Source organism: Aptenodytes forsteri, unplaced genomic scaffold (assembly GCF_000699145.1).
Source record: "Aptenodytes forsteri isolate BGI_AS27 unplaced genomic scaffold, ASM69914v1 Scaffold82, whole genome shotgun sequence".
Lineage (NCBI taxonomy): Eukaryota > Metazoa > Chordata > Aves > Sphenisciformes > Spheniscidae > Aptenodytes > Aptenodytes forsteri.
In genome coordinates this window covers 9,036,900-9,060,421 of record NW_008795490.1, presented here as the reverse complement: position 1 = coordinate 9,060,421, position 23,522 = coordinate 9,036,900, and the positions used below count along the sequence as shown (strand labels likewise).

Genomic DNA, 23,522 nt, shown 5'->3' with positions numbered 1-23,522 from the left:
GAGATTTCACTTGTATAATGAATCGGCATTCATTCCAGCTCGCCCAGCCACACCCCCCGGGAAAGTCCGAGGGAGGCTTCGCTGCTCAGCCCTGCACGCCGCAGAACAAAAAGTACAACTGTTGCTCAATTGCTAGTCAAACGGCGCAGGGGAATTCCAAGTGCTGTGTAAGGAATTTTGGGCAGCGCTTCTCAATAAAGAACTGAAAGTGAGCTCTCAGAGAGAGAGGAAAGAAAAATCTTATCTTTGCTCTAGATTTTGCAAAGGGAAAATTTTAACGGGATTAATATGTCATCTTTCTTGGTCAGAAGGAAACCCAGTCAGTTTTTCTGTCTTATATGTTGTTCCCTGATTTTTGAGCTCAAATAAGCAGCCTGCAGACTTGAAGTAAGCTTTGCAAGACAGCATTCAGAGACCAGAAGGCAGTTGAAGGAACCTGATATGCACTGAGTCCATGGCAATTTATGAAGTGTTAAGTAGATTTCAAATGATACCTTTTTTCAGGTTCTGGAGTCTGTTGTAGGTTTTTCTCTACAGTTTCATAGAAAAAGTAGTAGTGTTCACAAATGGCATACTTGAGTTCATAAGGCATGTGGCAAACTGGGTTTAAGTCTTTTGTGGGTGTCCTTTGGGCGAGGTTTTTTTCCACATGAGAAAAACCTACTAGCTTTACCGTGGTTGATGTCCTCTATTCCAAGGAAATTGCTGTGGTTTCTTAGTATTCAGTGAATCTGCTTACCACTGCAGTAAACACCAGACCTAGTTTTGAATCTGAGGATATGACAGTGATTCTTGCTGTCTCCCTTTCAAGGGAGACATCCCCTTTTGAAGAAGATGGCTAGAGAGAGAATTTGAAACCCAGCCATAGGCATACTTTGTCACACCTTTTAATTAAATTAGTTAACTCCTCTGATTCTTGGTTTCTGCCCCTCTGAAATTGAAGAATATTGCTTTCCTTCCTACCTGTAAAGAGGACTTTTTCAATGCAAGGAGTGTTTCTAAATGAAATTCAAATCATTATTTTTTTCATTTATTTAGTTTTAATTTTGTATTTTAGAAAAACAACCCTCTAAATAAAACTTTTAACAGCACAGCATACTATCAGTTCCGAGAGGAAGGCAAGAGGTGTTCCTACAATTGCTTTACATAAATCACCTACTCTTCCCTTTCTGTCTCTCTTCTTTTTTTTTTTTTTTTTTTTAATTACAATTCCTCCATCAAGCACAGCCAAGTGCCAAGCCTTTCAATGCAATGCTTGTCAGGGGACATGAGGCTTGGTGTTACTATAGTATTTATTGTCTTAGAGGTTTCCATTATCTCTACCCTGTGTCATCAGGTGTATATTTGTATAAACACTGATGAGGGAGATTTACATATTCTTTTGTAATTTTAAGTTGGCTTTGTTGTGTTTAAAAGCTATTTCAACTGTGTTTGACATTTGCCGTTGACCCCAAAATTTGGTTCATGATATCAGTCAAAGTTAAGTAAGATAGATAAGGGGCAGGCTTCCCACCATTGCTGAATGACAGCTTAACACCAACCAGTGAAGGGAGAAAACCAGTAGAGGGGACTTTCTTCTTTTCTGTCTCTGAGCAGAGAGCTCATAGCTGTGGTCTTCTTGTTAAAACCCTTCTGTCTGAGGCTTAGAGAGAAGTGCACAGGGAATATGGATATGCACAGCGTAATTCTACATCCCCCGCACTTGTGGGGTTTTATTTAAGTAGCCATTTAAAAATAATGTACTCTTTCTTTTTTTGCAGGTGATGGAAATTGCCTCATGCATGCTGCATCACAGTACATGTGGGGTATTGAAGATATCGACCTCGTCTTAAGAAAAACATTGTTTAGCACACTCAGGGAGATTGACACACAGAATTTCAAGCTCCGCTGGCAGCGGGAGGCTATTAAATCCCAGGAGTTTGTAGAAACGGGACTCCACTATGACACCCGGGTAAGGTGGCCTGAGGGAATCATGCTGTTTTCTGAGTGCTCGTCAGCGTTGCCTTGCTGATTTCATTTGCTTTTTGGCTTCATGGATTCCGCCGTTAGTGGAGAGCAGAAATAGTCTTCCTTTCGAGGAAATGGGAAAATACGATTATTTTGAGCACTGTTGTGCTGCAGTTGGTTCCTGACCTCCATGTCTTTGAAGCGTTGCTCATGGATGTTTCTTTCCTCAGAACTGGGAGGAGGAGTGGGAATACCTCATTGAAATGACCTCCCCAGAAACATCTGGGGCTCGAAACAGGCTTCCATATAATGCACTGGAAGAAATCCACATCTTCATCCTTGCTAACATCCTCAGAAGGCCAGTCATTGTCCTTGCAGGTGAGTTGCCCGGACAGTCATCTCACCATGTTACTGTGTGCTGTGTGAGTAATCTTACTTCAATAATTGTTGTTTTCAGGTAGATGCATTTCAAAAGAGGCGTTTTCAGCAATTGTTCTAAACGCCCAGAATATGTTTTCTCTTGCCTGTAGCACATACTTATTTGTGTTTATTTGTGTTTTCTTTTTCTTCCTTATGCAGATAAAGTGGTGAGAAGTTTACAGTCTGGCTCCAGTTTTGCTCCTCTGAACGTCGGTGGTATTTACTTGCCTCTCCTTTGGCCAGCTGAAGAATGCTACAGATACCCAATTGTGCTTGGCTACGACAATATGCATTTTACACCACTAGTGACTCTGAAGGACAGTGGGCCAGGTATTTTTCAAGTACCTTGTTTGCTATTTATGTAGCTTCTTCGATATCATCATGCTGATAAAGCTTTTAGAATATAATCTGGTTTAGATTTGCATTTCAAAAGTTAAAATAAATGTAAAAGATTTCTTTGGAATACATGCTTAAAATGTGAGCAGAAACAGTTTTGACTGTAAATCTGAATAGAAACTAAAGGTTGTCTTCAAAATGCCGGTTAAAAGTATAGTAAAACTCACCTGCTTGCAGGCTGGGATCAGCCAAAGGCTGGCCTCTGCTTCATTGTGTTCTGGCCTCCTTTCCACCCACCATCATAAGAGAAGAAGCTTTGAAGGACATGGTCTCTCAGCAGTGTACCACTGCCTGGCAGGGATAATGAGATATATGCTTCGCCTTTTTTAATGCATCTCTTCTGAATGGATAGCAGTTCTCTAGGTTCAGGTTAGGGCATCATCCCATGGAAAGTCATAACAAACTAAGATCTACAATGCTGCCCACACAGAGAAGAAAATTGCTATGGGGACATTAAAACTCCCGTGGGATGGGGCTAGGTTTGTGCTGCAGACATGTCTGCGTCCTCCCCCAGTGGCACTGTTTAGAAACCAGTTGCTCTGGCCAGCCGTTTTCCTCTCTCTCCAAAATTCAGTAGCAGTGGTGACGTCTTTATGTGTTGCATCTTGTGGTTACTCCTGCTTGGTAAAATATATATATATATATATGCTAACCTATCTTGTGTCCCCACAGAAATCCGGGCTGTCCCTCTGGTCACCAGTGAACGAGGCAGATTTGAGGACTTGAGCGTGCACTTTCTGACAGATGCAGAGGAGAGGGAGAAAGAGCAGCTGCTAAAAGACTACTTGATAGTGATAGAAATTCCCGTGCAAGGCTGGGATCATGGTACAACTCATCTAATTAATGCTGCAAAGTGAGTGTCATTCCTGTTTCCTCAAAGTTATCTTGTTTATGGTGGTAGGAGAAGCCAGGCAGCCCAGTGTGTTCCTTCACTCTTTCCTTCCTTCCACGGTAGCACACGTGTTTACCCTCTGCAATGTGAAATAACTGCATTACTGCTGACATGCTTTGAAGTGTTATGAGCTTGAGCCAGTCTCAAATTTAAAGGCAAAAATGTCTTTAGACTTGGCAGACTGAAACTAATATTTTAGAAGAGTAAACCCAATGGATTAGTTTCACTGACTTTTAAGTTACACAGGAGGGTGGCTGAAAAATGGTTAAACCCAGGAACTAGTTAGACTGAACTCTTGTGCTTTATGTAAGGACACATTGCATAAAGGGCAGTTGGTGTAATTTTGGCTGCCCTAGGGAAAGTACTTGGCGGTATATTCTTAGCGCAGATGCCTTGACACCCTGGGCTGTTGCAGTGTGGCAGTAGGCAGGAAGCTGTGGCCGGTGGAGGAACTGGCGCCTGCGCTCATCCCCCTGACACTTGAGCATCAGTAATGTGCAGGGGGCAGCTGGCGGCACCCATCGGCTTCTCGCATTTAGGGGATGCTGGCAGCGGTGTCCGCCCAGCCCCTTCACGAATGTGGGAGGGAAGCGACTTCCTGTATCCTCTGTCTTTGCTTCCATTACCACACAGGGAGGTATCTATGCTGTTGGGTGGTTCTGGTTTAGGAGCCTTGAAAATTAAAGTCCTCCTACCCAAAGGATATATGCATATGTAAAGAGTAGCAATCGAGCTTCCCTACTCCCACTGCATGGATATATTCTTGAGTGTTATCAGTAATGCTAGCTCCTCATCCTACCACCTACCATGGTGAAGCTCCGGTGTGAGGTTTTCCTAGCGATCAGCGGCAGAGTAGGGATGGTGTGATGGGTGCTAGCTTTACACATACCACGGTAGCCCCATAGTTTGAAGAACTCTGCTGGTAGATACAGACCCAACAGGGCAAAACCAGGAGCAGATTTCATGATAAACTGTATCATGAAATGCTGAGCCCACTGTAGGAAAGGCTTGTTCTTAGTGTGGGCTGATGAAGAGAGGGGTCTCCCACTCTAACCTCCGCTCAGCTGAGCACTGGTCTTCAGAGGACTTCAGGATTTGGGGGACTTTTCACTTCTGAGAGATTATCCATATTCTTCATGCAAACAGCTGTCAGACAGAAAATCCTTACCTAGAAAATCCTTCTAAGAATACTTCTGTTTAGCATTGTGTCAGACCATTTCTTTAGATGTGAAAGTCTCCATTTGACATCACTGAACACCTGCTTTTAAAATTATTTCCATTTACAGCAACAGTTTAACATCCTGGATCTTCTAGCTGAGTAATATGGATGTGCATTAAATCTACATTTCCTCTCCACATTGCTTGTATTTGCCTCCACCCCCACCATCTGCCCTTTTCAACCACTGATGCAATCTTCCTTTTTTGGCTGTCAGGTTAGATGAAGGCAACCTACCCAAAGAAATAAACCTCGTGGAAGATTACTTTCAACTGGTACAGCATGAGTACAAGAAGTGGCAGGAGAACACTGAACCTGCTAGAAGAGAGACCTGCTCCAGGAACAGACAGGAACTGTCTTTTCCCCAGCTCTCCCTCTTACAGGTGAAATGTGAAACGCCAAATTGCCCTTTCTACATGTCTGTGAACACCCAGCCCTACTGCCATGAGTGCTTTGAGCGGAGGTCCCAGGGAAGCAAAGGAAGAAAGCAGACCTCCAAAGCAGCACCCGATAAACTGAAGGCAGCTGGGTCGGGCTCCTCCCAGGGGGATGTTTGTGAACCTGGGGGATGGACGTCCGAAGGGCCTGTAACAGGGCCTCGCTCCGCACCTCCGACTGCTCCAAGCCTTTTCCTATACAGTGAGACCACAGCCATGAAATGCCGGACACCAGACTGCCCCTTTACACTGAACGTGCAACACAATGGGCTTTGCGAACGCTGCTACAACTCCAGACAGCTTGGTCCTTGCAACAACTTGGATGACCGGAGACATTTAGACTATGCCACGTGCAAGGTGTGCCATCAGAAGGCCAACAGGACCTTCAATGGCATATGCAGCACTTGCTTCAAAAGGTCTACAGAACACTCCTCAAACGGCAGCCCTGCTTTCCTGCCCACGTGCCACCAGAGATCGACGTCTGACCCGTCCCAGATCTCACAGAGCCTCCTCCAGCACTCCTGCCATCAGGCTCCCAACAGCCACAGTGAGGAGCCCCCGCCACCGGTGCTGCCTCCTGAGGAGAAGAGGGGAGGTAACCTCTGCAGGAAACCTGGCTGCAAGTTTTTTGGGACATCACAGAATGAGGGCTTTTGCACGCTGTGTTTCTTTGAGTACAGGGAAAACCACGGTAAGTGGAGATAGGGTGAGCTTTGGCACACTGTGGCTGCAGATCGGCCTCCTTGAGCTATGAAGCTCTGCATGCACTGGGTGCTAAAAGGGCAGGGGGTGACGGAAACGGTGTGGAGCAGAAGCAGCAGTCTGAGGAGAAGGTGCTTTTTTGGCCGTTATTATCCCATAAAGGGGCATGCGGTAACAGTGGGGGAAAACTGAAATCTCTTGTAAAACTTCCTGTCGGCTTTCATGGAAGCAAAACTAGCTCAAGAGTGGATGAGTTTTGATCCCTCCCCACCGTCCACTGCAGTCATGGTTTGGTATGAATTTTCTTCACAGCTAGACAAGTTGTAGGAGTCGGTGAGGGAAATGCTATTGTATTGATGCTACTGAAAACCAGTTATGTTAGCAAGGCTTTTAAAAAGCTTGGGATGAATTTGAAGATCCGTATCCATTCTGGATGTAACAGGTATAACACTCTGGAGTAACTACTGAAATCGCCTTGATAAGCAGAGCAAGTAGAAGTGGACTGTAGATAATGTGCTTGTATTCTGGAGTAACTTAGGAGTGTATTGTTATAATCTACCTTGAAATCTTTCTTGGTAGTATCATGTGCATGCATGCACATGTGTGCATGTGTGTTTAAAGGCAGGCCTTTAAAAAGGTAATAGTCTGTGAATAAATCACAGCATGAAATCTTCATCTTTCATGCTACTGCTCTGTTACACAGGCAAAAAGCCCTTGGGTATACAGGGTGAAAGGCACATGTGAGAGAGAATTATTGCTTATCTCTTAAGAATGTTTCATTGCTGACAAATGTGCCAATGCTGAACTTTCCACATACTTTCAAATTAGGGAACTTCTATGCCAGCTCGCAATAGCTTATTTTCCAGCATTGTTCACAATGAAAATATTTTCCTTCTGGTTGTGGAATGTATAAGATTGCTTCATGAGACTAAAAAGCGTAAGGCACTTTTTCCCATTAAGCTCTGTGCCACTGTACTTCCATTATCCGATGCGCCTGAAATGGGGGAGGCCGAGAGGGAAGTGTTGGGGTAGATCACAGATGACAAGCTGAAGCCAAAGGTGAAATTCCTCTTGACTTCAATGGGATCTAGTTTTCCCACCGAGGGCAAGTTTTTCCCAAATCAGCTGTTTCAACGACTTCTGATATGAAAATTGGGCTGTATTAGCTCCCTTATTTATGTAACATGGAGGCAAGTGCATCAACTGAGGTGTCTCAGGCTTGTTCAAAACCCATGTTTGAGGCTAGTAGATTTTTTTTTTTTTTTTTTATTTTTTCTTTTTAAACTGAGGAGATTTTCATAGTTGCTTTGGGTCATCAGATCTATTGGGCACATTCAAACTCCTCCTGTCTCTTACTTTGCATTACAGACAGCGCTTTGCTACGCCACCAGAGGAGATCTCAGAGGAAGTCCTCGGCAGCGGGTCAGCCGGGGACCTCTGCTGCCGCCTTCCATAACACTGTGTCCTGCCAGCAGCGCAACTGCGGCACCCTGGGCAGCACAATGCTCGAAGGGTACTGCCAGAACTGCTTCATTAAAGCCCAGAACCAGCGATTTCAGGAAGCCAGGAGGACAGAAGAACAGCTGGTGAGACATCCAGAAGTAAGCGTGAACTTCTCAAAATCTTCCTCTTGTCTAGCACTGCACATTTTTCTTTTGCATGAACAACTCAGGATGCATACTAGAAAATTCTCAAATGCCTGCATCCTAAGTGTCATCCTAAGACAAGTGTAGAGTATCTCATGGCTTTTTCCTGCTGCAACTGAGCAGCAGTCCTAAAAGCCGTTCTCAGTTTAGGGTTATCACGGCCGCATTCAGTTTTACCTCAGCTGGGATTTTGCCAGCAATTTCAGTGGAAGCAATTGGACCAACAGTTGGTTGGTTTGCTGATCAGGGAGAGATTTTCATTCTTACCCTTAGAGCTATGCAACTTGTGTCAAGGGATTTAGTCTGCTTCATGTTGCCTTTTTCATTGAGCCCATTATGGATTTTCTTTGCTCCAGATTTTTTTTTTCATTTGGTTTGTTTTGACCCTTTTAGAATTGAGAGTTACCAAAGATAAAAAACATATTTTTCTAAGAAATTACAGAATTTGTTATTTTCTTTGGTAAAGCCCAACTTGCCTCTTGGTATTGTACTTTTCAGAAGCAGCGTGTGTCTGCAACAGCCCCCAGTGGTTACCTATACAAACCATTAGCAGAGTTGAAAGTAAATGAAAAGCCACTTGTGCTGCCAGCATGGCAACTGACAATGTGTTGTAATGTTTTTCAAGAGAACGGGACAGCACAGAGATTTGCAGCGAGCAGCGTTGAGTAGCCAGAAGAGACAGTGTGCTGTGGCTTCGTGTAGAAACAACCTGGCCTGCAGAAGCGATGACTTGTGCCAGGAGTGCCAGCGCCTCGGTCAGTTTGCGCCATCGGGGAGTGCCAGGGACCCGGCTGCAGAGGAGCCCCCGAAGCAGCGCTGCCGAGCCCCTGCTTGTGATCACTATGGCAATGCCAAGTGCAACGGCTACTGCAATGAATGCTACCAGTTCAAACAGATCTATGGCTAGTGGAGGGGAGGAGTTGGTAAAGAACAAGAAAGCAATACCAGCTACTTCCTTCACTGAAATGGTGCTATGTCCAAAACACTTAACAGTCCTGGGAGTGGGAGGGTGGGGGCAAATATAAGCTGTCTGCTCATGTTCATGTTTATTCCCAAGAATGGGAATAAATGTCTACTTCCTCTAAACACTGCATAGAGGGACTGCTGAGAAGGGCAGGTTGCCTTCTGTACAGAGCTGTCGTTCATGAGTAAGCTCCTACAATGCCATATTTAATTGTTGGACTTCCCCGGAGGAAGTGTGAAGCATTGGAATCAAAGAACTTCCCAGTTCTGCCTCTTTCTCAATACCTCCCCTCTTCCCGGGCAAGGAGCCACGGCTACTGTTGGAGGTGCAGGAGCTCTTTGTGTTTGTGTACATCAGTCAGAGGCAAATCTTTCCTGAGAGGGATCCCCCAGGACAGGCTGATGCAACTTGCAGTTGATGTCTGAAGAAACTTGCTTTGGGTTGCCCGTGTCCTTGCTGGTGTTCTTACCGAGCTTGTCAAGGCAGGAGCTCCTGCAGGCATTCAGGGTGTTAATGGCGAGCAGTTCTGTGTTTGCAGAGCCCTCAGCAAACTGCAGCCAGAAACAAGAGCAGCAGTGGTCTGCTCCTTTAACATGCTTAACCTAACCAGCATTTAGATCTTTTCCCAAATCCCAACACAGCTGGAAATATAGGTGATTACAGAAACAACTTTCATGAGCATACGCATGTGATAGGAAAACTGAATCCTGCCGCTCCCCACTCATATGGAAGGAATTGCCTCCAACAGACAAAAAAAAAACCAAAGCCCTTTGTCTTCGGCTTCAGTTCTGAAACCAGAGCAACTCTCTTCTCTTGCATTGTAACTGTTGGGAATATCTGTGCTGCTGTTCGTACCCTCCCTCCCCATTTCTGTCACACTTCTTTCTGTTATCCTTAATGTGATTCTGTTATCGTGCAAACAGCTTGGAGCTCAGTAATGGAGTGCTTTAGGGTCAAGATTTTACTGCTGGAGTTCATGCATCCACTTCTCAATCTGCAATACTTTCTTTAGTGACCTTGCCTTTTCCATTGTGCCTGGTACCTGCTTCTGTCTTCTCCTTTCACACCCTTCAAGTTTTCAGCATCTGTTTTGCTGCTATGATTTTGGAGGTGATACCTCTTCTAAGTTGCTTCTCAAGTTTAGAATCTTTTTCTAGTTATTAAAAAACAGTTTTTAAAAAGAAAAAAATAAATAACTCGACTTATTTCTGTTAAATTTTATATATTTTGTGAACCTTAATGTGAACATATGTTTTATTAAAATATTTATATTATTTGAAACAATGCAACTTGAAATTTGCACAGCTAGGATTTTTTTTTTACGTATATTTACTCTTGTGTTGAAAGCTACAAACTTAAATGTATAATTGAAAAACATTCTCTGATATAAAGAAATAAATTATTGAAGGATTGAATTTTCTATTTCATATTGGTGAGACAGAGCACAGTTGAGCATGGGACACCCCCTGAAGAAAGCATTTCTGTTCAGGACCACCATTTGGCATGTTACCATGTGCTCCCCGATTCAGATGATGTAGCCAAGCACTTTGAAGAGGTGATAACTTGCTGTAAGTGTCTGCATACTCCCACCTTACGTCATTGTCCTCTCAGGAAGAGCTCTTGGTACCGTGGGAGACCCATACAGTCAGCGTGCATGAGGAGTTGGCTCCCGTGGGTGCAGAGTATCTTCAGACCCCAGAACTATGGGTGTGGAAAAGTAAGGATGGTCAGGACCAGGCTGCAAGAGAAGCTAAGCTTAGACTGACTTGACTTTGCTTTCTTCATTCATCCATCAGTTATGCCAGGGATTTCCAACTGATGTTGCTTGAGTGCCACCTTGGGAGGTGGTGATGGCAGCACGTGATCCCCACCTCTGCCCAGCCATGTGTGGAGCCCCAAAGGCACAGGCCAGCCCTACCACCTCCCCTCACCAGGGACAGCAGGGAAGCCCCTCACCTTTTGGTCTTGGCATCTGGGTTGCTCAATAGCTCCTGAAAAGCAAGTTGCCAACTGCTACTTGAAAAAGTACTTGAAAGTGGTGTTTTCTTCTCATCCCAAGCTCAGCCTAACCCAGCCCCACTGCCAGAGGATTTCTGCACTGTAACACTTCCTCAGTGTGGCATGAGTATGCCTGTACCGGCACTCAGGTCTTTCAGACCTCTGCCTAGACAGGCAATACTGTATGCTACCATGGCTTCTTGGTGTTGCCGTGACCTGAAGCAAAAAAAAGAGTCAGGGCTGCAAACGTCCCTGTGCAGTCAGGAAAGAGAACCCTTTCCTAAGAGGCTGAGCTCTCCAGATCAGCTTCTTTCTATCCTGGTTAACTCTTTAATCCCTTCCGGCTGTTCAGGAGCACACCTCAGCACATGCTTCAGTGCTGTCCCAATTGAAACCATGTAGATGTTAAGTTCCTGAGTACTTTTGCTGCAGGTTAGCTAGTCCTTGTAATTCCTTCAGCTCTCTAGCCCATGTTCCTGGATGCCTGTCCACCTTCCTCATGCCCACTGCTCTCCTTACAGTTTAGCCCAGCTCCCTCTGGACCCATGTACGCCTCCTTTCAGAGCATAGAACCTAGAAGTCAGCCTGCTCCCCTCCAGAGCAGAGCCTGCTGGATCTACCAACCCCATCTATACAGCATACTCCTCTTTTTCAAAATCTGACTCTCTGTTTATCTGTACCCTCATTCCCCTTTCTTTACAACTTATGCAACTCACATGCCTGCCCGATTCATTGAACTTCTGTACCAGGCGGACACCTCGGTGCTGAAAGAGCAGGCAAAGAGTGGGAGGGGTGTCTCCACCAGGAGATGGAGGCAGCTCACGGCATCCAGCCTTGGCAGCCATCAGCCCCTGTGTGCTGAAAGGCAGAGCCTCCATCATGACACCTTCAGTGTCGGGAGGTTGGTTAACTCCAGTTGCTGTTAACTGCAACTTCTGCGCAGAGGAACGATTTCAGATTAAATGCCCCAGATCCCACTGATTTTTCTCTGCTGCTTTCTTGGCCCATTACTCATAACCCTAAAGTCACATGAGGCTTGTCTCATTCTGAAGCTCCTATGTAAATGAGTGCCCAGCCTATCTCTTGTGATTTACTCGTGTGGGAACATTAAAACTAGTAGGGCCTTTTTTTTAAATACTCTGGTATTTCCCTGATGTCCTTAGGGGATTTTGACCCCCTGATGCTTTCTGCACTTTGCCCAGACACCTCTTCAAGTTCATGTATTTTTTTCCTTCCTGTTCTGCAAGAGAGAACTTTTATTTGGATTCTCCCTTTTTGTGACCACTTCTGGAAGTCTCTTTGCTAAGATGCAAATCTTTCATAGTCAGAGATTCTTTTCTTAGTAGAAAGGCAGAACTAATATGAAACAATTGGCTTAATGACTACTTGCATTGCACTGGAATTCCTTATAATACAGTGCAGGAAGGGATTGCTGCGCAGGCTGTGCTTACACATTCATTTTGTTTGGGGAAGGGATACTTCTAAATGATTACAGTAATTCTTGTCTGGGAAGATGGATGATCTGAATATTATCTATGTTTCTGGATTTCTCAGGGATCTAACCACTATATTAATAGATAACTTATGATACAGGAAAGAAGAAAGCACTTACTAAATTTTTAGTGTAGAGGGAACATCAATTTATCTTTCGATACTTCAGTGCTCTGCTCAGCAAGCCTTTGGTGTGATCTGAAGTACTAGGCCACTTAACAGGGCTGGGAGAACCAAGCAGCATGTACTCTGTTAGATCAAAACACTTTATATCAAGCTACTGACTGAAGTGTGTATCCCAGGAGCCTCAGGCAGGATTCAGTGTGGTCAGCGATTTGCAGGGAAAGCAAGAACGGAGAGTCCCTGCTGTTACAGTCTTAGGCGCAAGCTGCAACGTTCTACATTTACACAGAAGGTAAGGCATCTTATTTACGGCCTGTGAGCCATCTGCCCATCCTTTCTTCCTGCACTTGTTCGGCCCCATCCCCATCCCGCACAGTACTCCCCCTCGCCCAGCAGAGCGAAAGAGAAGAGCTACCTGCAGATGCAGGGGACCCACAGTCTGCAGTGCTACTCCTTCACTGCAGGCAGACCTCACGGACAAACTGTGTCTCTCTGAGGTAGTTATTGAGAAGTGGTTATTTAAGCAAGGATGTCTTATTTGATTAGTCATTCACGAGTTGCTTGCCATGCAACTTGGTGTACAGATTCCAGCTGACCCACCGATGGCTTGGAGCAAGAAGGAGTGCAATAAATGGAAGTGAAAAGCATTTGTCTGAATTAGTGTAAATGTAGGAGTGGCTTCGTATCTACTTTTTATGTGCTTGATTGAATCGCAAGTGATTGATAACCATTTTGCCAGCTGTCTTTCATCCTGATGTGCCTGCACATGCTACAGACTGTCCTAATCTACACCACCCCATTCCTCAGAAGTGTCTAAAGTCAGTTCAATCATCCATATCTGGCAGCTATGACCTTTACACTCTCAGTGATAGGCATAGGAGAAAAGGTGGCTCAGTGATTAGGATACACACAAAAAAAAAGACCCTCATCATGAGACCAAAGCTCTTGGGGTATGCTAAGGTGTCTTTCCCACCTGGGACTGGGATACTTGACTCTAAGCTCCTCTTCTGAACAGGCACAGCAGGGACTTTTAAGCTGCTATGTCAAGGAGGTAGTCTACCTACTGAAAAAAAAAGTCTTAACCTGCTCATCCCTAGCTGTGTTTAGGAGGCAATGAGTAGGCAAGGATATCTGGTAGGACCACACCTGGTAGTTCAGATGCCCAGGACAATGCTTTGTTTGAGAGTCCTGCTGAGACTTTGGCACCAGGAAGGCCTCTGAGCACCTCTGCAGCGTGGGAATGGGGACACAGACTCAGCAGAGAGAGATCCTCAGTACCTGGGGATTTTACTGACAGAGGGGCCGAAGGACTTCAAGCAGTATTTGAGAGGGCCTGTGAAGATTTCAGTAGCATCGAGATGTTGGATATAAGTGTTTTGGATATAAATCTCCAAAAATTCATGCTGAGCATAACTTTGTGCTCCTGGGGCTATGAGGCCACAGTGCATTAGCTTGTACATTCAATCTGTGCAAAATAAGTGGTTCAGCACGGTGATATGATGCATGTTTTGTTCAGGTGAGAACCACAGGGGAGCAGCGACTGCATAATTTTATCCTGCATACTTGAGTAGGACACTATAGTGTAGTATGTACAGCACCGAAATAGAAAACCACAACACTGAACAGTTACAATTTCAGTTTATATTAAACTGCCAAGGCCCCTTAAAATCCAGTTAGAAGTGCAGGTGCCTTTACATCTGAGTGCTCTGTTTCTCAGGTGCTCACGTTTAACATGCAGTGCAGCAAACCTGTTGCTGATGAGAGCAGGTTCCATGTGCTAACGTAAACTTGTTCAGTCATTTATGTGCTGATGCTTTCTCTGCATCGGTGATAAATACTGGTAGCATCAATCCTTGCCTGGTTCAGAAGGGTTGTCCTAGCTGCATAGGAAGAAAGACAAAATGCTTGGAAGTAGTTTAATTGAGCTGCTACTTTATCAACTCCCCTTTCCTTGACCATCCATGGTTATTTTGGAGAAGACTGCCACTAGCTCCTACAAGGGTTACTCTCTAGCTCTTATATTTAGTAGGACAGCCACGGCTCCTGTATGAGCTTTATCACTTCTCAACCTGCAGCTGAGCCGACTAGGTCAGTTGCCCTGCGGTCCGGCAGGTGACCGCTGCTGCCGGCTGGCCGGAGCCGTGGCTTTCCTCCCGCTGCCTCCCGGGCAGCCCAGCACCCCTGGAAAGGGCTCTCGCAGCCCTTTCACACCAAACAGCTGCTGTAGGAAACCTAGTCAGCCCGGTGCGATTGTGTCTCCATTTGTCAAGATAAATGTCTATTGAAAAAAAGCCTGTATGTATATATACATATATATACATTTTAAAAAACCAAATGTATTTAATGTCTGTCAAACAGAAACCTAAAATAAGAGCAGGTAATTTTGCTTGGGATTTTTATGATGACTTCTTTTTGTACTAATGTTAATTTTCAAAAAACTCCCTGTGTCTAATATTGAAAGACAGCCTACGGCATGCTATCCAGACTACCCCCTCCTCCAGCCTCACTAAAGTGAATAACATTACGTATGTAACCTCTCCCCGCTCCCACCACCCCCAGTCTCTGACAGCAATGATTCTTTTTGTTATTGATTTGGCTTTTTTTTTCTCCCTTCCCCCCCTTTTTTTTTTTTTTTAGGTGGGCTCTCGCAGCCCTTTCACACCAAACAGCTGCTGTAGGAAACCTAGTCAGCCCGGTGCGATTGTGTCTCCATTTGTCAAGATAAATGTCTATTGAAAAAAAGCCTGTATGTATATATACATATATATACATTTTAAAAAACCAAATGTATTTAATGTCTGTCAAACAGAAACCTAAAATAAGAGCAGGTAATTTTGCTTGGGATTTTTATGATGACTTCTTTTTGTACTAATGTTAATTTTCAAAAAACTCCCTGTGTCTAATATTGAAAGACAGCCTACGGCATGCTATCCAGACTACCCCCTCCTCCAGCCTCACTAAAGTGAATAACATTACGTATGTAACCTCTCCCCGCTCCCACCACCCCCAGTCTCTGACAGCAATGATTCTTTTTGTTATTGATTTGGCTTTTTTTTTCTCCCTTCCCCCCCTTTTTTTTTGGTTAAGCTCTAGTACACATCCGTGGTGTTGGGCAGGAAGTCAGATTTCCCCTGGTGAATTACTGGGGGGGAGGAAACTTAGGTTTTGTTCTCTGGTTATGGCTCCATGTCAAGGGATTCATATGAGCTCATACAAACGCACATCGTGAGTTAGTCCAATTCCCAGCCGGTACTGTTTTTTTTAAAAAAGCGACTGTTCGGTGGCACATCACAAGAAGGGGTCAAAATCCCCCTCTCATTTACAATGTAAAGCAAAGCCGCTGAGCTGGGGATCTGCTCCGAGGAACGCAGCTCTGTGCAGCGGTTTGTGCTTTGAAATCAATGCTTTTCTTACTAACCGCTCTCAGATATGCTGCTGCGTACCGTGGGGCAGAATCTGGTCACGGCATGAAGTATTATGTACTGTGAGATCACCCGGTCAGAATTCCCACTTACTAACATTACTTGTTGCAAGACTCATTTCGTTTCCTGTTGCCTGATATTGGTGACAGAAGAGTGTGCACTGCAGTGATGCCTGGTAAACACCTTACTGCAAACTCCGGTAACATTTATACTGGTGTAAACCTTTAATAATTTGATTGGCTTCAGCAACTTTACTCCAGGTATGCTGTAGGATAACTAGGATGGGGATTTGGCCAGCTATCTTATAAAAACAGGCTCTTAATTCCTTTTATACGTTCTGGAATGAAAAGATGCACTTTAAATTGCTTCTGTTGCGATCCTCATGCCACAAAGGCATGCCTGTCTAAGCAGACCTCGTTGTTAAGACCTCATTTAAATATATGCACATCTTGCACTGCTTGCCGGTTACAGTTTAATGGGAATTAGGTGTCTTAGCCTTCGCTGTGGTCCTTAATGCACAACCACTTAAAAGGAAAGAAAAGTAGCCAAACTGATATTTCAGCATGATAGGTTATAGCTTATTTAGCCTGGAACTTATTACCTGCAGTGAGGACAAGATTTATTTCTACTGGAGGGAAGAGATCATATTATTTTTCATTTACGTATTATTAATGCACAGTCTAACAGAAAAGGATGATGTTGCATGGCTTTTTCACAATCATGTGCATGTCTAGACCAGCCTACATTTGCCTAAAAGAAAAAAGTCATCATTTCCAGAGACTTTTTTTAAAGAAGGGAAGTTTGGGTGGTGGTGATAGAGCAATGAATGATGACCCCTGGCAGAACTGTTCTCTTTGAAGGCTGGCGCCAGGTCAGGTGCTTGGAGGCAGGAAAGCCTCCGGTGCTTGCCGGCGCTCCTGTGCATTTGAGTCATATCAGTAGCGTGCACCATTAAAGTTCAAAATGCATTACTCAGACCAGACATGTAGCTCAGGCCCCATCAGGCCCAGCCAAACCTGAATCTACGTGAATGTCAAATTTAACATATTCATCATGAGAATTTTCTTCCTCTCGCTTTTTCTTTTGGGCACTCAGCAGGGAAGACCTATTAAGGCAGAATTTCATATCATCAGGGTTTCATTATTTAATTAACTGACTTTCAGTTCAGACAGTTTGCTGTTACATCAGACCTTTAATGTTTGCTCACCTCCCCTGCACTGGGGCTACATCAGATTTCCACTCTGGGCTCCGCTATGCACTCAGTCCTCCTCAGAGTGGTAAGACTTTTTCTGAGGATTTGGGTTTTTCATGTGTCTGCACATTGTAAGTTGGCTACAACCACAATGTCGTCTACAATGTTGAGTTACCTCACTGTCACGCGTCCGTCCTCTGATCCAGGCTCACTCTCCTCTCCCAGAAGAGAAACCTGCCAACAGCTGTGACCGAGAACAAGCTGGTCTTTAATGTGCAGAGCTTTGTTATACTTTCCTCTGTGTGGCTATACGTTCACTTACAGAAGCGTCTACATGTGCTGTAGATGGCACAGCATTTCCAGCTTCAACCAACTCCCCAAGGTACCTGTGGTTTCATTTTGCACCGCAACAAGGCTTCTGCCTCAACTGTTCCCCCACCCTCATGTCGGCTCCCAGGTTGGGCACGTTCCTCCGCTCCCCGAGGCTTTGGAGAAGGCGAGGGTCACAAGCATGGCTTGCTGAAAATTTCCAGCGCCTAATGCTCCTCCTTTATGCTTGCCGCCTTCATCTTGCAGATGGCTTCATCTGTAGAAATGCAGAAGTCTGGTCGCACTCTGCAAAGGGCTGACCTTCCGAATTTCACAGTACTTAGTCTTTTGAGTTAACAACGCTTCCTATTTGGAAATAACTCCCAATTAAGCTCTCATCAAAGTCCAGCAGGAAATACGGCAGTCATGGGTAGGTTTTATCTCTTTTTTTCTTCTCTACAATGAAGGTTCAACCTGTAATAATAACATCTGCAGTATAGCTGCTGGAGCTGTGTATGTGCCTAATCTCTTTTTATTAACATGCTCTTTCTGTTATGTTTCAGGGTGTAACTAAATATTTTCTGTTCTAGGGAATGTGTAGCTAGATCATATCGATCGTGACTTATTTTTGCCCAGTTAAAAAGCAGTAAGCTATTTTAAAATACTTGCTAATGTATAAAAGATTGAATAAATCTCTGTTTTAATACTGCAATAATGAAAATATCATCATCAGATACAATTAACCCAGCAAAGCCTATAATAAATGGAAAATAATCACAGGACATCACAGAGGTCAGCAAAATCAGGAGATGATAACTTTATAGGCATGTGGAGCCAGTAAGCGTTTTATCTACAAACTCTCTTGTTTTGAGCTGGGTGAAGCAGAGACAAGTAGACACAAGAAAAAGTACAAACAAGTTCTTTATTCTGAAACTGCATTAGAGCACTCTAAAGATAGCATCAAGGACTGCGTGGAAATCCCCTGGATATGTTTCGTAATTTTTTCCTGTGAGTCTCAGGATAGCAAATATGAGAGGCGAGGGTAAGTGGATGACCACAGCTGGCGTAGGCTGCATTTTGGTATTCCGCTTTTGCGGTGCAGACAGCCAAGGTGGAATTCTTCTCTGTTGTCTTTCCCTCCCTTGACTACAAGGAGCGTCCAGATGACTAGTCCAGATGTAGATGTTTACACTGTAAAGGTGACACATTTGATGAGATGAATCTCACAACCCATTTCTAAGGTGATGTTTCCTCTTGGAGAAAGTTAGAAAATCAGGCCAATACGCAGATTGCCTTTTACTTCATAGCTTCCTGACTAATCAGTTTGATGCTGGGAAAACCACAGAGACACCCAAAACTTATGGCGACTGGTGCCTCCTGAAATCAATGGGTGTTAGGCACTTAAATGCCTTGGATATCTGGGGTAATTAACCTCTCACTTCTTCCATTTATATATTCGTTCTGCATGAAATTGGAGAAATAACACTCACCTATCTCTCCTCAGTAGTTATGAGATTAAATTCATTGATGATTACAGTATGCACTGACATTCTGAGGTGAAAGGTCCAATACGTAAAGAACAATACTTAGTATTTCTATCTGCATTGAGGACATACTCACTCCCCACTAACAATGTAACTTTGGGATCAACTGAGTCTCACCTTTTGAGACTCCTCTTTCATTTTTCTGAAGTCACTTTGTCTTGTTTTCTTTCAGGTACTCCATGGGATATAGAGGAATCAAAATGAAACTTGCCCAAAGGGAGCACGTGGAACCAGATGCATGTCTCTGCACTAAACAACAGCTAAGTACTAAGCCCACTTCATTACCATTTCCTTGTTTATTTTACCAGTGTTCTAGAAATGTATTTGAATTCTCAAATAATGCCCAGTTCAGGCCCAATATGTTCCCAGTGTAGAAAATCGGAGTAAGTGCAGTTGTATCAGGGCAGGGCTGTTTGTTTGGAATAAGTGTTAATGGCAAGATACTTGGCATTGTTGCCAAAGACAACATATCCTCCACTTGCACTAAAAATGCATTCAAGAAAACAGGGTTTTCCTTTGTAGTCAATGGAATTGCATCAAAGGACTACCGGCTCCTTCATCGATTTCTCTTTCGAGCACAGCAAAAGATCTGAAATGTTGTCAAACGACAAGGAAAAGTACTGGGCCGCAGTTCTCTGTACACCGCTTGCAGTTGGCTGCAGATCAGTACGTTTAGCTTCTTTGAATCATAACACAGTTGAGGTGTACCAGGGAATTTGTATCCGGCTTACACAATGATTAATGTTAGAAATTGGGGGAAATAGATGACCCAGTTGTTTACTCTGAGGTTTTCAGGGTTATCAAGGGAGATGAGAATAAACCACTGTGGCATGAACAAGGAAGTTAAGTGAGAAGTTAATCTAGCTGGCTTTTATCTGTTTCTGCAGTGACTTATTGCCATAATCAAGGGATAAACACCCTCTTTGCAGTGGAAAAATATTCATAATAAAGATAAAATTGTGGTCTCAGTGAGACCTGGGAAGTACCGATAAAAAGACTTAGAATTACTAGCATGGAAAAAAATCTCAGCAATGAGAAATACAGGGGCAAGGATCACATCTTCTCCTAGCTTGCTTATACATCCATGAATTGCATCATTCCCTTTTACCCCTGTAATGAACTGTGAACTCATATTGAGCTATTTGCCCACCGTGCCCCCTACGCTCTTTGTTGTTCTCAGGATATAATACCCCACCTTGTATTTTCCTGTATTAAAGTGCATTTGTTTCAGTGGGTCTAGTTTTCTGATCCATCTATTTTACACTGTCCGATTCCTCTGCCTCCTCCATTTTTACTGTTTTCCCAGTATTTCTGTCATCTTTGGTTTTTATCAGTAGTGACTTAACATTTTCTTCCTGGCCACAGATGAATATGTAGAATGAGATCAAATCTGGCACTGACCTCTGCAGAAAATAACTAGAGAAGTCATGTGCTGAAGATTTCTTATTGCCAACCTATTAGTAATTCTGCCGGGGCATCAGTTCTCAGTTTAATGGGCATGGGTTTTTTGCCAGCAAGAGTTGCTAGATTTTTCTGTCCAAACATTGTACAATACCGAAACAAATACCTCACAAAAGTCTACACAATTACTTTTATCAACCAGGCTAGTAATTGACATCAGCAAAGCACGGAATCAGCTTTATTTAAGAAGCTTTGTTTTCTAATAGTTAACATAGAATGACACTGGTTGTTTTCCTTCTTCTTCAAGCAACCGTTGTAGGATTTGTGGGTGTAAGTTGCATTCAGGAAGAAGTGATGTTATTTACTTGTATCACATAAGAACAAAACTTTTCATTACATTAATACTTGAGGGAAATGTTAGATACAGAACCAGGATGTTTACTGAACACTTTTTCCCTCTATGTTTAGAATTTTATTATCTCTAGAGAAGATATTTACTACTGCTGAGATTAATTTGATGATAAAAAATTCTTTATTGCCTTTAGATTTGCCAACCTCTGATTTTCCCTCAACGTGAGTGCAACTTGGACTTGGGAAGATGTCCAAAATGTTCCTAAATTCATCCTTCTACAGATGTTCACGTTCTGTTTTGATAAAGTGAAATTCCTTTGAAAAGATCTAATCATTTTACACAGCCCATCGACTGTCAGTTCTGAACTGCAAGAAACTTTTGACTTGAGAAAAAAATTGACCTAGGGAGATAACCTACCATATAAAGGCTCTCCAGCATCATTAACCTTTAGTAGCCTCTGTGTACCCATCTAATCCACATGAAAAATAAGCAAAGTCAAACCCTTGAAAAAGTTTCATACCAGGTAAAATTTTTTACCTACCCTTTGTTCGAAACGTGTAAACCACCCTATCTTCCGGCATCTGGTGCTAGACTTTGGGGAGTTTTGATCCCCGTATGTGGGAGAGAAGTGTTCATGCTGTAAACAAGTCAGATGTCAAAAGAACAAATGGATGACACACAGGGTGCTGGGTTAGAGTTCAAGCGTCAAGTTTTGGCATTATGTGGCAATGCAAAAAGTTCCCTACTCCTACGCGTCTGCACCATCCACCCAGCTCCACTGCCATACTCTGGCTACTGAGCTGCTCCAACACAGCTGAGGAAAGGACCCCTTTGGTCCCTCAGTCTGGAAAATGTGATGTTCTTTATTTTTAATTCTACTCAATTGCTGTGTTGTACAAGGGATAAACAAACTGCAAACACAATCAAAAAATTTGATTTTTTTCCTGTATTAAATAAGAGAAAAAAATGTGCTATTGGTTTCCTCCATCAGGTCACTGAAAACTTTCAAGAGGAAAGCATTAATTTAAGAAACAATAGTTCACATATTTGTACCAAGATTTACAGAGGGACACAAGTAAAAGAACTTAGAAGTATATTTGCTATCAGAATAAAAAGCGCCATGTAAGTGAGGATTAAATAGCTCTCAGATTAGTTTATATTCAGGGGGAAAAAAAAAAAAAAGCTTATTAAGAACTGAGATATTCTTATTTTTCTAACTAAAAGAAATTAAAAATGACAAATTTACAGTAGACCAACTATCAGCAGCCTCTATGCTATGGGGTGCTTTGTGGTGACTAGAGGTCAGCATGACCACACCTACACTTGTCTACACTTGCCGACTCCTGGGGCGGGTTGCTGGGTCCCCCTTGTCCAGCTCCAAGCCTCTTCGCAAGCCAGCACAGCCCAGATTCAGGCTGTGTTCAAATGTCGCGTGTCCCACCAGCAGTCCTTCCAGGCAGGATCCCAGGCGTGGTGCTGCCACAGGGCAGGCGAGAGATGTGGCAGCTCACCTGGATAGAGCACAGGGTAGCCCATCCCCAAAGGAGAAATGAAAAACCCATGTTGTACAGGGGATATTTCTTTCTCCGGGGGTCCTGGCCCCACTCAGTGGTGGGCTGGTGTTGGAGCTGGCTTTGGAGATAGCCCAAGGGAAGCCTGTTAAGGCCTTTTCTTAAGAGAAATGTCCTTTATCTCGGATTTCCCTGTCCCTCTCAGCTCCAAGGACTCCAGGTTGCAACTTGCAGGACTGAGGACGCCTCAGGACCATTTTTCTCCAACAGATTCAGGCCTGATAGGTCTAAAGAGGAATTTTTCTCTCTGGAGGCTCCATCTGGGGAGAGTCTAAACGGCACTTTTACAAGGTCATTTGCAAAGAGGGGGTTTCCCATTTGTGACTACAGGAGATTACCATGTTACCTCTTTAAAAAGCGTTAATTACCAAGAAGAGCGGCACCAGCTGACTCTCAGGTGCAGGCTGGCGGGTGCAGGCTGGGTGACCCAGCCAGGGGCTCACACCAGTGTCCAGGTGCTCGGGTGGTTTGGTCGTGCCAGGAGAGCGGCAGCACACCGCTGTGCAGCGGGCGCCCGGCTGCCTCACCTTTGGCAGAATTTCCATTTCTTTCCTCCTCTCCATGTATTTTGTATGCCGGCAAACACCAGCGCTGCCGCTTTACCCTGAGGTCCGTGCTTTTGTAAACCAAGGCAGTTCCCGGCAGGGCACTCACGCAAGTCAGGGCATCCATCCCTGCCCAGCAATATCCAGGGCGGTCCCCGGGTGCAGGAGCCTGAGTGCTCCCCTTGGGCTCTCCAGCATGACCAAGGCAATATGGAAAGCCAGGGAAGTCGGCTCATTACAGCTTGTTTCCACCCCAAGCTCAATGCAGCCTCCATCAGTTCCCCCCACACCACACAAAATACAGCCCAGGGTCTTTAGGACATGTGGCAAAACCCCTTGAAATCTCTTTGTCTGCTGCTTCCATAAACAGACTAGCAGAATCTGGGTTTTTTTCAGGTTTTGTCATATTTTCTGTGAATTTTGAAAGCAAATGTCTCAGAAAGTCCGCAGACAAGTGTGTTTCCCGCATGGGAGGAAGGGACACCTCAGCGGTGTGTCTCCCGCCCGGTCCGGCCATTCACCCCTACCCAAACTGTCCGGTGAAGCATAAGCTAGGTGTGAGTTTCTAACCACTGACACCACACCAATCACCCACAAGAACGCAACTTTTTTTGCCATTAAATTCTGGTTCATCCATTTCAGCTTTTCTTAGAATGATTCTCTAGAGAGCTGGAGGCGCAAGTGTGGACGGACATGTTTATACCACACCAGTCGCTCGGGACAGACTGATGCACAGAACTGTGCTTAGCCTTGCTCACAGCAAATGAACCAGGGTATCTGTGCTCTAAATATTTCCAGGCTTTGAAATTGCAAGGGAACCGTAATTACAAATTTAAGAGGAAAAAATTTGTGTAACTAATTTTTCCTGAAAAATTGTGATGAGGGTGAAGAAAGAGAAAGCAGACAGTTTTGTTGCTTTGTTTGTTTTTTTTTTTAACACTGCAGCTTATCATT

General features: G+C 44.1%; 1 protein-coding gene across 1 annotated transcript in view; it reads left to right on the top strand.

The window, feature by feature from the left end:
• TNFAIP3 (TNF alpha induced protein 3) overlaps positions 1-8,563 on the top strand; it is an 11,378-nt gene extending 2,815 nt beyond the window's left edge. The window contains 7 exon segments of the mRNA XM_009281472.1: positions 1,761-1,951; positions 2,178-2,325; positions 2,527-2,697; positions 3,436-3,616; positions 5,089-6,031; positions 7,420-7,596; positions 8,282-8,563. Of these exon segments, the coding sequence (XP_009279747.1) occupies positions 1,761-1,951; positions 2,178-2,325; positions 2,527-2,697; positions 3,436-3,616; positions 5,089-6,031; positions 7,420-7,596; positions 8,282-8,563 (2,093 nt within the window).
• The last annotated feature ends 14,959 nt before the right edge of the window (positions 8,564-23,522 follow it).